Raw genomic sequence first — 15649 nt, forward strand, 5'->3', positions numbered from 1 at the left:
AAGTATAAAAAAATCGTCGTATAAAGATAAAATAAAATTTTCAAAATAAATACCTGCGCATTAATTTTTAATTCCTTATTGATAAAAGTATTCTAAAAAAAAAATTTTTAGCAACTCTGTTTTATATTTTGTAAATTTGTTAACTCGTAATACCGGTTTAATGACGTTAGTTAATACTCGTAGCTTTCAATTCGACAAGTTCTGACGCAATAATTATTTTATTCCAAGTTGATCAGTGCGCATCGATCCCAACAATTTATTTTAGTTTTTTTTTGTCCGGATTAATTTCAGCTCTCGGCACTGAAAAACATAATATAAAACAAATACGAAATACCCTATAAATTAATTCACCAAGCCTAAACTTTAATTCAACAATTAATAAAAATATGTCACCGCAAATACCCACGTGCTATAAAAAATTTAATATAACACAGCGCTTGTTGTTATATTGTTAACAATAAATAACACATTTATCTTTTGCATGTGTGTATGTGCAAGTGGTATATAAATGACGGAGGTGTGCCAAACGCGTCATCGTTTCACTTTCGATAATCGTCGGTACTCTCAACACTCAGACCTGCATTATTCTCATTACTCTTAACCGCTCATTCGGAGTACCGAGCATACTCTGTACCAGTTCTAAATCTATAAAATAAAAAGCTCCCTTTGGATGAAATAATAAATTAGGTAATAATAATAATAAAAATGATACAATTGTATTTGTAATAGTAATTGTTAAATTTGTAAAATAAAACACTTTGGAAAGTTAACTGGTTGGTGTTGGTATTTCACAATAATTCTGATGACGCTGGCAGCGCCACTGGCGTCTGTTTCGTCCAGTAATATAATTGCGACAGTACATACTTAGTAAGTATGTATATATGTACATCAAACGTTACCTCTTTGTCTTGCTAAGAGTTAGATTATAGTAGACATAATCGGTAGAGCCTTGAGAGGGCCTAGACCCACTTCTCGCAACTCGGTTAATTTTTCTAAAAACTCGCACCAACATTGACAATTGGATATTTTTAACAATTATTACAATACAATATAAATAATGTTTGGAGTAAATTATAAATGCTCACAGTAACTCTGTATTTTTATAATGTAGAGAGCTGACTTTTTAAAACGCCAAAGAGGCTCCGGAAGTTGTCGCAGTGACGTCATTACTCGACTCTGTTCACCGGGTTACTACGAAAAAAACTAAATAAAAAAACGTATTGCCGCACGTACACATGTCTTCATTTATAAATACACATGTGGGTAAGTATGTGTTGTGTGGTGAATAGAGTGTGAATACTGAGAGAAGCGTTGGCGTTTCGACTGCACGTTCCGCGACAATGCAGCTAAAGATTTAATTTACATTGCAATCGACTTTGTCTTTAAATATTAATAGTTGAGGACTTTTTTTGTTTGATTTATTCAGATACTAACTTACCTTGTGTCAAATTTTGTTTATATGCTTTTTTTATGAGTTTAAGTTTTCCCGCCATTTTTTAAAAAATTCAACCGCGAAATTTAATGTAGGTTTGAATAATTTTAGTTGATCCCAAACGGCACAAATTTTTTTTTGTTATGTTTTGTTGAATTTAAGTTGACGATTATTAATTTTTTAACTTCTTGTTGAGTGAAATCTACCAAAAAGTCAACATTTTTTTTTGTGATGTTTGGGATACTGAAATTAATTCACTTGATTATTTTTTATTTAAAAAAAATTATAATAAAAAATAAATGTTTTATTTTTTTAAATTATTAGGCTAATTAATTGTCAGTATCATCAAAAATATTACAAAAGTTAACAGACATTTACAATCAAAAAAAATTTTTTTTAATAAAAAAAAATAAATTAATTTCTATTAAAAAATATATCAAGTGCTTTTTAATTTCAATAAAAAAAAAAATAATAAAATTTATGAATTTTTTAAAAATGTCTGCTAACTCAAAAAAAATCTAAAAAATTTCTAAAAACTGACCTTCAAGTTTCATGCCGACCTCAAGGCACTTCTGGAACCGGCAAAATGGGCAGCGCTTCCTCTGAGTCTTGTCAATATGACAAGAGCGTTCTGCGACACACGTGTAGACCTTTTTGTTTTGCACAGTACGTTTGAAGAATCCCTTGCAGGACTCACACGTGAGTAATCCATAATGGTACCCGGACACTTTGTCGCCGCACACCGGACACAGTTCCTCGATAACGTCTTTGGTGTCCGGATAGTCCGAGGGACCGGGCACGGATCCGGTGACGATTCCGACTTGCCCGAGCCCAGGATGGCAGACGTTCCCCGGTGGAACTACTTGGCCCGTGCTGCCGACACTCTGGCCAGGGTTCCCCGCGGGGTTCGTCGAAGAGTTGGCCGGCAAGGAGGTCCCGTTCCCGGCGTAGCCCCCGGTATCTAGCCCGCTGTTGCTCGCCGAGGAGTTCCCTCCGCCTGTGGGAGAAAACAAACAGGTGTAGACTTTTTTGTTGCTGCAGGGGGAGTTGTTGCGCTTGAAGAATCCCTTGCAGGACTCGCACGTCAGAAGCCCGTACTGATACCCGGACATTTTGTCGCCGCACATGGGACACCGCTCCTCGAGCGCGATCGCGTCGAAGAAGGCCGACTCGAACCCCAGGACGTTTCCCGCCTGGTTCTGGTTCTGGTTAGGGTTTTGGCTCTGATTGGGGTTTCCCGGGCCCTGACTCTGGGAGCTCTGGGACTGCTGGCACATCGTCGTTGGGGGACTCTGTGCGCAGCTACTGTACGAGGAGTTGTATGAGGAATTATGGGACTGTTGCTGCTGAGGTTGCTGTTGCTGTTGCTGCTGCTGCTGGGCGCCAGTCGGCCCGTGCGGACTCCCCTGGGGACTCAAGTGGAACGGGGACATGTTTAGGGACATCAGACCCGAATGGTGTTCCATGTCCAATAACATATCACCTCTCTTACAGGTTAACTAAATCCCGCGGGTACGACACATGCAATTCTATTTAAAAGTTTTATTATTTAATTTTTTTTTCTAATAATAACTCCTTTTTAATTATTTTGTTTATTTGGTTACTATTTCACCGCGAAAACCATTTCACAACAGGGGTAGATATTATTTCCGTCCAAATCATTATTATCTCACAGTTATTTTATTTTATTTAATATATTAATAATAAATAAAGCTACACGTTAGTTAAATTTTCCTCACTGCAATCCGTCACAGCCACTTCACATAAAATATTATTGTAATAATAATAATAACATACACGGTTACACTTAAAATTAGTTTTGGTAATAATTATTATTAATATTAACAATAAATAACAAAAAATAAAACTAAACAAATATTTGTAATAATACTTTTAGATTGATAATAAGTATCGAGTAATAATCTAATAAAGTGATAATAATAAAAAGGTAAAATAATAACAACTAGTCTGAGCGCGATACGTCCTGACGGGTCTAAAATCAGCGTGCGACTAGTTGTCTTTTCGCCTCGTTGCTCTCCTGAAGGGCCCGCCCTCACTCCCACCAATTTAGTTCCCCTGAGAGTGAGCCAGTGTGGTGGTACCTTATTACCACCACCAACACACCACTACCAACCAACCGCTGCTATACTAAAACACGCCGGACACACATTTATATTATATATGTCTTTTATTCTACATTACACATTACACACTCTTGGTATGTTCTGTAGAATTAAATACATGTTCAGAGCGAGCCACTAAATTGACAGAAATATTTTTTGATTTTTTAAAATTTTAATTAAAATTAATATTTAAAAAATTTTTGATTTTTAGCTTGCCGATGATAATACTAACACCGATAATGTAAGAATTGTATAATCGAGCTTGAGAGAGAGAGGATAAGTGAAAGTGATCCAGCGGCGCATGCCAGAGTGCGCGGCCAGGTGCCTCTACTGGCATATCGCGGATGGGAGGACAGAGGACAGAGGATAGGAGGCCAGACTGAGGAATAAAGGAGAGGAAAAGTCACTCAAGTATCTACCTATACGTACATTGTTGTTGTTCGACTGATCGCTGTGTTGATATAATGTTAACAGTGTAAGTCTGACTGTGTGAGTGGGAGACTGGGAGGGGGAGGGAATTGCGAGACGCCAAGTGCGGAGGGTGAAGCTGCACGGGATCCCCGAGAGGGGATGACCTACTTACGGAACCAGGTCTATGTCGGCCGGATAAATATTGTCCGTTGTTACACACCACTTGGGGGGATATAAATGTATATGTGAATTTCTGAACCGAGTGTGTGATGGTGCGTTTACGAAAAGGAAAGTCCGAGTGTGTGTATGCTTATACACTGTCAGATTACTTTCCTCCGTCTCCATACGCCATTTCTACGCGGTCCACGTGCTCTACCCGACTTTTACTTTTATTTGAGGCTCTAATTCCAATATAATTGTTGTTACTTATTACTTAACGTCTTTTTGTCATTGTTTTTTGTTTTTAGCATTATTATTATTATTATTATTCTTGTTATTGATTGAGTTATGATTGGGCACCTCAAAGTAATAATCGAAGGGTTACACAAGATTACATCACCAGAGAGATTTCGGAGTCGGAATTTTGGAGCTAAGCTTGAGAAATCGATTCACTAAAAGAAACAAATTTTTTTTTTAATAATGTTTCATTTAAGATTATTATTATTAGTTTATTTATTAGAGTTTTGAATTTTTAAATTTAAATTCAAAGTTTTTTACAAGAAAAGTTATTATAAATTTTATCATAGCTCTAGATCCTTTAGTCATAATTATAAAAAGAACGATTTTGATATTCAAGATAATTATTTAAAAAGATGTTTTATTATTTTTATATATTTAGAAAAAATTTTTAGTAATTTATTATAAATCAAATATTTGTTATAATATGTACTATAAATATCATGTACAAGAGTGGACTAAGTCGTAAAAAAAAAAAAATAAAATAAAAAAATAACACGGGAATAAAATAGCCGTAAGTAGGTCGTCCCTTTTTTCGTCAGACCGCTACGCGGTCGGGCAAATTTCACTTTGGGGTATACGTATTATATTTTATTATTATATATAATACACGTTGCAAAATTATTTGGTGATACAAAAGTGCGAAAAAAAGGTTTCGGGATACGGTTATTACAATTAAGAGTATATGAAGGATTAATTGGAGCAGACAAGAAAAAAATATAAAAATAAGATACTAAAGCAAGATTAAGTTTATTTATAGTTATATCAGCGAAAAAAAGTAAATAAAAAATATGAGAGGTGTTTTGGGTGAAGAAAAAGGATTTTGATATTGCAAGAATTAATTTATCTTTTCAGGTATATTGATTGGGATATATCAAGATGAATACCGAGCGGAGCCGAGCCGAGGGAATTTGTTGAAAAGGTTCGGGTAAAAAGTAAGTTTGATGAAAGACAGAAAGACAGAAAGACATGGAGGTGAGGCATGAGGCACGTTAACCGACCGGGCTGTGGCTGATGGGTCAACAGCAACGCCGTTGGCACTCCCCGGTCGTCGTGACGCGTTTTCTCTCTCTCTGTTCACGTAACCCCTCCATCCCTCTTTTTATACTTTATACACACATATAATGTTGAATTGGACGTCTTTGTCGTGTGCTTGGACGTCTCCGCGGTTTCACTCTTCAATATATATATATATGGTAATATATATGTAGTGAGCAGCAGAGAGTAGCTTGTTCTGTGTTCTGTTCGCGTCAGTCGTGTGACTGCGCTACTCCGAGCTCGGAGGAGGAAAGTGGAAGGGAGACCCACTGACCTAGTTCGATGAGAACATGACGCAGCCCTGCGACTTACTCGCGGTTACTCTCCAAGCTGCCCATCTACATCTATACATATCTACATCATACATTTATCCTATCCCCTGTGCATTCATCGACCATTTAAATTGCCCGCCATTTTTTATTTTTAGCCAACAGTTTCAGCGAATTATTTTCGAGAACTCGTATTTTTTTATTCACAATTTATTTTTTTTTTTTTTATTTTCTCGTAATTTTTGTATACACTGATGAAATTATGTAACTCTAAAATTAGTTAAATTTTTATTAATCAAAAAAAATTTCTTAACATTTTTTTTAAGTTAAATAAAAAAATTTTTTGCTCAATTTTTTTTTCTAGTTTTAATATTTGTGAAAAAAATTATTTTATTACCTCTAAATTATTTATCATATCAAAATTAAAAATTTTACTAAAACTAATAAAAAATAATTAATTTAATTGAGTAAATAATAAAAATAAATAACAGTAAACCGATAATACCGATTCAGACACTCGATAAAGTAGAGTTTAATTAAGTGGATAAAAAAATAAAAATCCATAAAATATTAAAATAAATTAGAAAGTTTTTAGTGTCAAAGTTTTTTATAATAGAACCTGGTATAGCAGTTTAAGAATAAATAGACGGCTTAGGCTGGGTTTTTAGCAATGAGCACAGTACAGGCCAGGTATCGACTCAATATCGACGAGCGACCAAGGAAATCCTGTCTAGTTTATAAGACGACTATAATAATGCCTGCACCTGAATAATATAAATACTCTGTACTCAAAACTCTTCACTTCATTATTAAGCATTCATCAGATTAAATAGACGTCTATGTCTACTTAAATGTATTAGACTGCTGCATAGCAGGTATTGAGTAATTTAAAAGCCTAAATATCTAACCAGAGGGTCCTTTTATTCGTAAATTAAGATTTCGATCGAAATAATAATGACTAGAGATCGAGAATAAAAATCAGGAGAACTAAATAATACATAATATAAGAGTAGAACATGGAACGAGCAAGTATAAATTTATTCAGATGAATTTCATTTGTTCTCCGGTGTGTATATATTATATATAATATATATAATGTACTGTACAGTAGAGTACACCTTTAACTCTCTCTTTTTCATTATTTATTTTTTCTTTGTCGTCTCGTTTGTTTTTTCCTTTTTGTTCTTTATTTCATAACTCCCGAAAGGGGTAGTTTCGGCCCGAAGGAATAATGAGACCGGATGCGCTGTAGAAAGTGAAAGCGTGTAATTTTTATTTTTTATTTTATTATCATTTAATAATTTTTTAAAATCTCGGTTTATTATTTTTCATTTAAAATAATTTTTTTTTTTATAGAAATAAAATTTTAGAAATGTTAATCTATTAATTGATAAAATTAATAAAATAAAATAATTTTTTCGTTGGACGGAATGAAAGGGAAACTCGCAAAGCCTCGGACGCACGAACCAGAGGATGTAGCACGAACGAGAGTGAAAGCAGTGACCCAGAAATCCGAAACTTCCAAAAAGAATCCAACGTCAAATTTTTAGCCGACGCGATTATCATTGTCTGGGTAATTTTAATTAATTTTAAATTGGAGAATAGAAAAGCGACGATCATCGAATAAGTTAAGCAAAGAATGCTCTTTTATACTTGCAAGTATTTAAATGTTTGTTTTTCTTGTAAGCCAGGGTCGCGCTACGATAAAATACCCCTCGATTGACATGATTACCGACGCCTGCAAGCTGGAGCTCCAAGTATTAGTCCTTTGCCCGTATTGACGTAAAATTATACCGTCATTATTGTCATTCAGGTTATTTCTGCTCTAAGTACCTACGTTTTATAGTTTTTTTCTCATCTAGGTCGAATTATATCAGCTTATCATGTCCTTCTGTTATGTCCTTTATCATTATCTATGATAATAATTTACATTTAATAATTTACATTTTTATTTTTTCTTTCAATTATGTACTCTTTCTTTGCTATTGCTGACGCTGATAAGTCCTTAATTAAATATATTCATTAATCATTTGCATAGTTTTTTTATTTGAATTTTAATGACGAGCCTTGGAAAAAAATTAGTTTGTAGTTTCACTTTTTTTTTAGAACTATTCTTTATGATGCTAATAAAATTTTTATATTAAAAATTAATTTTTATAAATTAAGACTTTCAATTCAAAATTTTGGGTAAAGTATTAAAGATACAAAAGAATGATATCAAAACTTTTTTATAGAGAATTTTGTTTTCTAGAAAAAAGGTTCTATATAAATTTTCTTCTATCTTTCTTGCTTTTTGCACAATTTTAATTTAAACTCCAAAAATCAAGACTTGAAATATTTATAAATTTTTTATATTTAATAATAATTAATAAAGAAAATATAAACAGCTAAATTGGACACAAAAATTTTCAGAGAAAAAATTATTTATAAAAAAAAATATCTGATTAATAAAACGCTTATCAAATTTTTAATAATAAAAAAAGTGTTTTTTTTTTTTCTTATTCGTGTTTCGAAGTTCTTTTTTACCGGTTATGTGTGAGAAGTGTGCCAAGGCTTACGCGTGCCCCACTCTTGCATTACCCATTTTCGAAACTAAAAGTAAAATCTAACTCATTGTGTCGTTATACAAACGAGCATTACTAAAAAGACCGTACAGATATATAATATACAACCACTAAGACAAATAATACTTTTAAAACAATTAAGCTACTAAAAGTACGTAAATATATGAGGATTTATGTAATTGTGAAGAAAAAGAAAAAAAAATGAGTAATATTTGTATTAAAGAGTCAAGCTCTCTACTTCTAATCTCCTGGCTCATGTATTATATCCATTTTTTAGTGAGTACTAGCTCACAAAGACAAACAAACAAATACTAACACTAATACTTTTGAAATAATTTGGTAGTCAAACGAAACTCATATATATTTGATGAATGTTGAGTAATATTTAACTACCTCGGAATAATCATTAAATCATTTTTTCTATGTCACAACTGTTAAATTATTTCGAAAAATATTTCGACATGCTAAAATTATTTTTTAATCGGATATACAGACAAAGATTATCATTATTATTTTTATTTATTTATATTTTCTCGTTGCTTTTAGAGTTTTTATTATTATTCTATTTATATATCTGGACATTATACATTAGCGATGGCGATGGGTGTTGAATCATTCGTGCATAAATGTACACTCGCGAGAAGCAAGAGGAATGATGCAGAACGCGCGATGCAAGTCTCACGAGTAATCCATCTAGGTAACTGTGTCAAGGACGTGCGAACTAGGTTAAATAATCATTTTAATAATTTTTTTTTAAACAAACACTAACCGAATTTTCAGAGTTGCTTTAATTATTCAAGTGTTTTTTCAGGAATTAATAAATGTTTTTTGTCTACAGGAAAATTATCCTCATAAGTGAACAAATTTTATTTATTGTTATTTTAAATTTTTATTTGCTTTTATAATTTTTTCAGGCTGATAATCACTCGATTATTTTTTTTTGCTCCAAAATTATTTGTTTAATTATTTGAAGAAATTAAAATTAAAAAAGAAAAAAATTTTACTCATTTTAACGACCGGAATTTTTTATAAAATTTTTCAAATAAAACTAAAAAAAAAATAAATTAGAAAAAAAACTCGGTAGTAAATTTATAAATTCTTTAAAAAAGAAAAAAAAGTTTCCATTCTAACCAGAATTTTTTTAAGGAAGATCGCCGGCGTTTCATTGCGATTTTCTCGTCTAAAATCTATGGGTCAGTGTGTCAAATTGTCGTGTCGTAAATAAAACTCTGTAACTAAAAACTAAAAGGTAAATATTTATTCTGTCTGTTAGATCTGAGTCCCAAATAAAAAAGAAAAACTAAAAAAAAGCATGCTTGGGAAGAAAAGTCGCCGGTAGCGCGCGCCTCGACTCGAGACCCTTTACACCCCTTATGGGCACGATCCTAGAATTATCTAAAAGTGTATATACCTATAGTGCTGTTACATGGATACCTAAAAGTCATAATATAATATAGAAAAAATATGAGCAGCAGCTATTAAAGTACGGGCCCAATTGTATGCAATTCGCAACGGAAATAAAACTAAATTGTTGTCCCTAACAAAATTTATTTTCACGTAAATAAGTCAATTGCTGTCATAACAAACACAATTACCATAAATAAATTTTACTGCTCGAAGAAAGAACGGAAAAAAATTAACTTGATACTAAAGAAAAATTATTGAAACAAGAAAATCATTTTTAAGAGTTTCTTTAGCTTGAATTAAATAAAATTTAATTGAATTTTTCAGTTTAATAATTTTTCTAGAAAATCAAGTTAAGTTTTTTTTTTTTATTATATAAGGTAAAAGCCCCAATAGATGATCATGTACCAGTATAAGATCACTCCATGTATTTGTATACCTATATTTGTGAATATAGACATAAAAATACATGGAGTGATCATATACTGGTACATGATCATCTATTGGGGCTTTTACCTTACATACGGTTTAAAGAAAATACTGTAGAAAGTGACAATACTTGAGTCGCTTTTGTATTGATTTAAAATCTACTGTGTCAGTTTTTTTTTATCCACGTATATAAGTTATAAATATTCGATATTAATATTGTAATTCATTTATGAATATATATTTATAAATCTAGAACTAACATCTGACGTCATTGTTACAATAATAATGACCAGTAGCCATTGCTTTAATTGTCCCGCGCTATCAATTTATTTCAGATAAATTAATCAGAGAAAAAAAATTAAATATCTAAAATCTATTTAGATCAAATTGTTAACTGTTAATACATTTGTTCCATTGTTTAATTGAATATTTTTTACATTCAATTATTATTTATTTTAACAAAATTTATCGATGGTTGGATTAATTTTTTTAAACATCTCTTGTGGCGCCCGACGCTGTTGCATATGTTCTTTCATTTTCAGTTAAGAGGAAAAAAACGTACCAAACTGTAACACCGATAACTATTGCACCGATAAGGTAGCAAAATATTAAAATATAGAAAATTTTATTATATTTTGGTTCTGGGGGTTTAGCTTCTGACGACTCTGGGGGTTTAGATTCTGACGACTTTACCCATGGCCTTACGCGTGGAGTTACCATTGTTGGAATGAATATAATAGAGTCCGACTTTTGCATTTTTAATTCCTTAGAAATTTTTTTCAATAATTTATTATTTTTAAATTAATTCTCTTTCTAATAAATGGCAATAAAATTAAAAAAAATTTTTTACGTCACAAATTTAAGATTAAGAATAAGTCAAAAATTTAGAATACTTCAATGATAAAAATTTAAATATTGTAAATGATAATAATAATATAAATTTATTAAAATTTTTCTTTCGTTAATTAATTTTTTTAATTATTTTCTTGCACCACCACCTGAAGAGCTCGATGAAGATGTACCACCACCTGAAGAGCTCGATGAAGATGTACCACCACCTGAAGAGCTCGATGAAGATGTACCACCACCTGAAGAGCCCGATGAAGATGGCGACTTTAATACCTGCTTTAGCTCTTCTGGGACCTCGGGATGAGGTTCAGAAGTCATAGGAGTAACTACTATTTCATTTTTATCTTTCGTCAACAGATACACGATAAGAAATCCGATTCCAACAAACAATAGACCTACAACTATTATGAATATTCCACACCAAACTAAATTTTTTGCGGGATTATCAGCCTCAGAGTCTATTAAAAGTCCCGTTGTTTCCATTTTTTCCATTATTAAATTTCAGCGGTTAATTGAACGCTTTGAATATTCGATTTCGATAGAAAATACTTTTGTATTCTTTCTAATAAATAGAAATAAATTTTATAAATATTTTTTTTTTAGATTTGACAATTATTAACGATCATACACGGAAAAAAAAATTAGGAAAACGGTTGACCTAAAGGCCATCCCTACAACTTCCCGCTAATTCCGTTAATACCTGGCCGCTTTTTTAAGCTCTTCGAGCTCAAAAGTACAATCTGTGTGTTGTTTTAAGCTCTCCGAGCTCAAAAAGATACCTTTTCTATGCTTTTGAGCTCTTTGAGCTCAAAAGTCTGATAGAAGTTTCATATAACACTATTTTTTGAATGTTCATACCGCAATAACTTTTGAATGAATGAACCGATTTTTACGCGGTTGGCGGCATTCTACGTAGTTTTTTAAGCCTTATAAATAATTTCTAAGTTTCAATTGGTCAAACTCGAAATTTCGGAGTAACTCTGAAAAAACACTTTTTTCGGTTTTCTTTCGTTCACGATATCTCTCGAACGAATCAACCGATTTTGACCGGATTGGCGGCGATCGACGTGGTTTTTCAAGGTTGAGAACTGATTAGTTTTTGGAATCGATCGGTTGAGCCGTTTAAAAGTTATCCCAAAAAAACCACTTCAGAAAAAATTTTTTTTCCTACTTTTTTTTTAGATTTCTCCAAATTTCTCAAAATCTATCGGTCCGAATCGGTTCAAATTAACAGGAAATCTAAGTTTGACGAAGCCCTTTCGAATGGCACCAACCGCGATGAAATCGGTTCAACCGTTCAAAAGTTATAAGAGGTTTACATACTTACACACACACATACATACATACATACAGACATAGTGACACCCTCGCGGGAATAGTCAGGAAAGCTTCCTAGGACCTCAAAACGTTGAGATCTGATGAAAACTCGATTTTCGAAAAACGGGGTAAAACCAATAACTTGCCGATTTTTGAAAATTTTCAATTTTCTTAGCGGGAAGTTAAAAATTTCGTTCTGGTAACCTAACTGTAGAGTTACCACAACTATACACAGTTTACTATTCGTTGTAGAGTTACAGTAACATAATGTTATTTAGTTCTGATAACTCAATGTTGTTGAGCTTTCAGAGCTCTACGGGATTGTTCTCAGAGCCAAACGGTATAGTTGGGAGCGCCCTACGTTGCGCAGTAGTGGAGTGCGCTGACATATTTCATAACCTTCTAAAATGACAAACAGATTTATTTTGTTACTCATCCATATTATTAAAAATATATGAGGACAATTAAGTTTTCAGTTTATTTATTTGAGGAAATAGGTTTTTTTTTTGTCAAATTGAATTTCGTTAGAACAGTTTTGTATTTGTGGTTTTTCATGGTTCATTTGCAGTGACTGTTAATTAAATTCATTAGTTGAATATATTGTGATAAGTAATAAGTTATCGGAATACATTCAAAAGACCCCATTTAACACAAAATAAAATTTGTTTTCGTTTATTTATCTTTTCCTGTGCATATACGGTAGCCAAACGGTATTGTTACCATAAGAAATCGTTAACCTACTGGAACTTTTTACAACTAACTAACTACTATAGAGTTCCTATAGCAAAATTTTTTTCTCCGTGTAGTATTATAATAGAAATAAAATAATAATAGAACTTATATTACAAATAAAAATTATTTGTAAAATAAAAATATGGTCGTCACAAAATTATCTTATTTTCTTGATTATATTAATAAATATTGGACATAAAATCACTACCGTATATGCACAGGAAAAGATAAATAAACGAAAACAAATTTTATTTTGTGTTAAATGGGGTCTTTTGAATGTATTCCGATAACTTATTACTTATCACAATATATTCAACTAATAAATTTAATTAACAGTCACTGCAAATGAACCTTGAAAAACCACAAATACAAAACTGTTCTAACGAAATTCAATTTGACAAAAAAAAAAAAAAAAAACCTATTTCCTTAAATAAATAAACTGAAAACTTAATTGTCCTCATATATTTTTAATAATATGGATGAGTAACAAAATAATTCTGTTTGTCATTTTAGAAGGTTATGAAATATGTCAGCGCACTCAACTACTGCGCAACGTAGGGCGCTCCCAACTATACCGTTTGGCTCTGAGAACAATCCCGTAGAGCTCTGAGAGCTCAACAACATTGAGTTATCAGAACTAAATAACATTATGTTACTGTAACTCTACAACGAATAGTCAACTGTGTATAGTTGTGGTAACTCTACAGTTAGGTTACCAGAACGAAATTTTTTTTTCCGTGTATTCTTATTTGTCATATACAATTATTGTTGGCAATATAAATTCGTTCTGTCGCATTTATTTATTAAATTATCATTGCTAAATCGTAAAAAAAATTATTAATCAGACTGCCAAAAATTTGTTATAGTTTCAGAACGATCCTGTAGAGTTGTGAGAGGTAAATAACGTTTAGCTCTCAGAGCTCAACGATGTAGAGTTGCAGGAGCCAAACGGTATTGTTACCATAAGAAAACGTTAACCTACTGGAACTTTTTACAACTAACTAACTACTATAGAGTTCCTATAGGGACCGAGCGTCTAGACTGTCACGCCAACTGGTGATAGAAATTGTAAGCTAATGGGCAAAAATTTTAAACTCTTACATGTGATTTAATGTTGATTTATTTTTTATTTAAATAAATTAATAAATTGTTCGAAATTTTTTCAACTATAGAGTTTTGATATATCACGACATATATAAATATATCAAGTCAGAACCGTCAAATTGACAAACTTGTGAAATTTTATTATTTTTCGCTCAGTACTAGTGGTACTCCAGAGAAAAATGACAGGCATATGACGTGTTTAGAGGCAGAATTGAACTTTGGAGGCTATGTTTACATAGCTATTTGACTTAATAATGCTGAATTTCTTTTAACACATTTAATATACATGGCCTAAAGTTTTTTTTTAACTTTCTGAATTATTTTTGCTTCAAATACGACCGATTAATACTGGTCAAAAAGTTTATTTTATTATTTTCTCTATTACTAAGTAAAAAAACACATAAGCTATTGTAATACTTTTTGTCCATTTAGTGCTTTTGTTAAACACCAGGGCGCGCCACTTCCGACTGATGTGCTGCCTCTACAGTTAGTGCTCGGTCCCTATAGAAAAATTTTTTTCTCCGTGTAGTGTAATAAGTACTGTGATTTGCTTATTAATTAATTATGTAATTATTTAAAATTCAATTTAACAATTTATATTAATAATAATCTTGAATTGAAAATGATTATTTTATCCTTAAAAAAATTAAATATAAAATAATAAAATCAATAATCAAAATAATTTAGTTAATAAATAATAATTGTATTACTATTTGCTTCCGGTGGTGATTGAATACAGTAAAAAGGGCATAGTAGCAATAACAACTAACAAGTAAGAAGTTGAAAGTAAAAAATAACGAGTAGCTATATATGGAAGAGGGAGTTGAAGGGCTGGTACATGTATAGAGTACAAACAGGAGTATGAGTATAAGTATGTAAGAGAATAGGTAGCATAGGAACCTGCTGGGGATTGCTGGGGATCTTAACGATGAGGTGAGACGTGGAGTGCGGTCAAGTGTACCGGGTAACTAGGTCAATGAGAACCGTCTGACGAGTCGGCGCAAGCGTAGGGTCGGTTGAGGCTCGACCCAACACATTTCTATTTATCATCCGGCTATTATTATCAGCGCCGATTCAGCGGTCACCGTCTACACCACATCTATTCCTTCTATTCTTTTGGTCTCTTCTGCTATTCTCTATCAACATTTCTTCTTTTATCACTTTTTATTCTTCACTCTTCACCTTTTACATCATCACTTTTACTTAACCCTCATTGCAGATCGTAGCCTTCATTTGCATTTAACATTTTACTGCTTTCTACTTTGGACACGTTACACGTTACTGCTTTAGCTCATCGATTTTTTGTTTAAAGTTGTTACTTTATAAATAATTAACAATTAAAATTCATTTTTAGTTACATCAATGAAGGGTCACGTTGTTGCTAATCGGTTTGCAGGTCAATCAGTCCTAATTATTTTAATTGATATTTATTAATACGTTAATAAAAATTGGCTTGATAATTTTTCTATAAGAACTACACTGTAAAAAAAAACCGGTGTGAGTCCATGCGGTGTACGGTGT

The 15649-nt window shown here is 32.2% G+C and overlaps 1 protein-coding gene across 3 annotated transcripts in view; it reads right to left on the reverse strand.

Moving 5' to 3' along the window:
- Window positions 1-15649, reverse strand: part of LOC123267146 (nuclear hormone receptor FTZ-F1) — a 46114-nt gene that overhangs the window by 9819 nt on the left and 20646 nt on the right. For 2 of the 3 annotated variants that reach the window (XM_044731679.1, XM_044731680.1), the window contains exon 3: window positions 1974-2429. In XM_044731679.1, coding sequence (XP_044587614.1) covers window positions 1974-2429 — 456 coding nt within the window. Of the gene's footprint in view, window positions 1-1973; window positions 3281-15649 lie in introns of those variants that run through there. The other variant, XM_044731677.1, reaches the window with a different exon arrangement.

Source organism: Cotesia glomerata, linkage group LG6, assembly GCF_020080835.1.
Source record: "Cotesia glomerata isolate CgM1 linkage group LG6, MPM_Cglom_v2.3, whole genome shotgun sequence".
NCBI lineage: Eukaryota > Metazoa > Arthropoda > Insecta > Hymenoptera > Braconidae > Cotesia > Cotesia glomerata.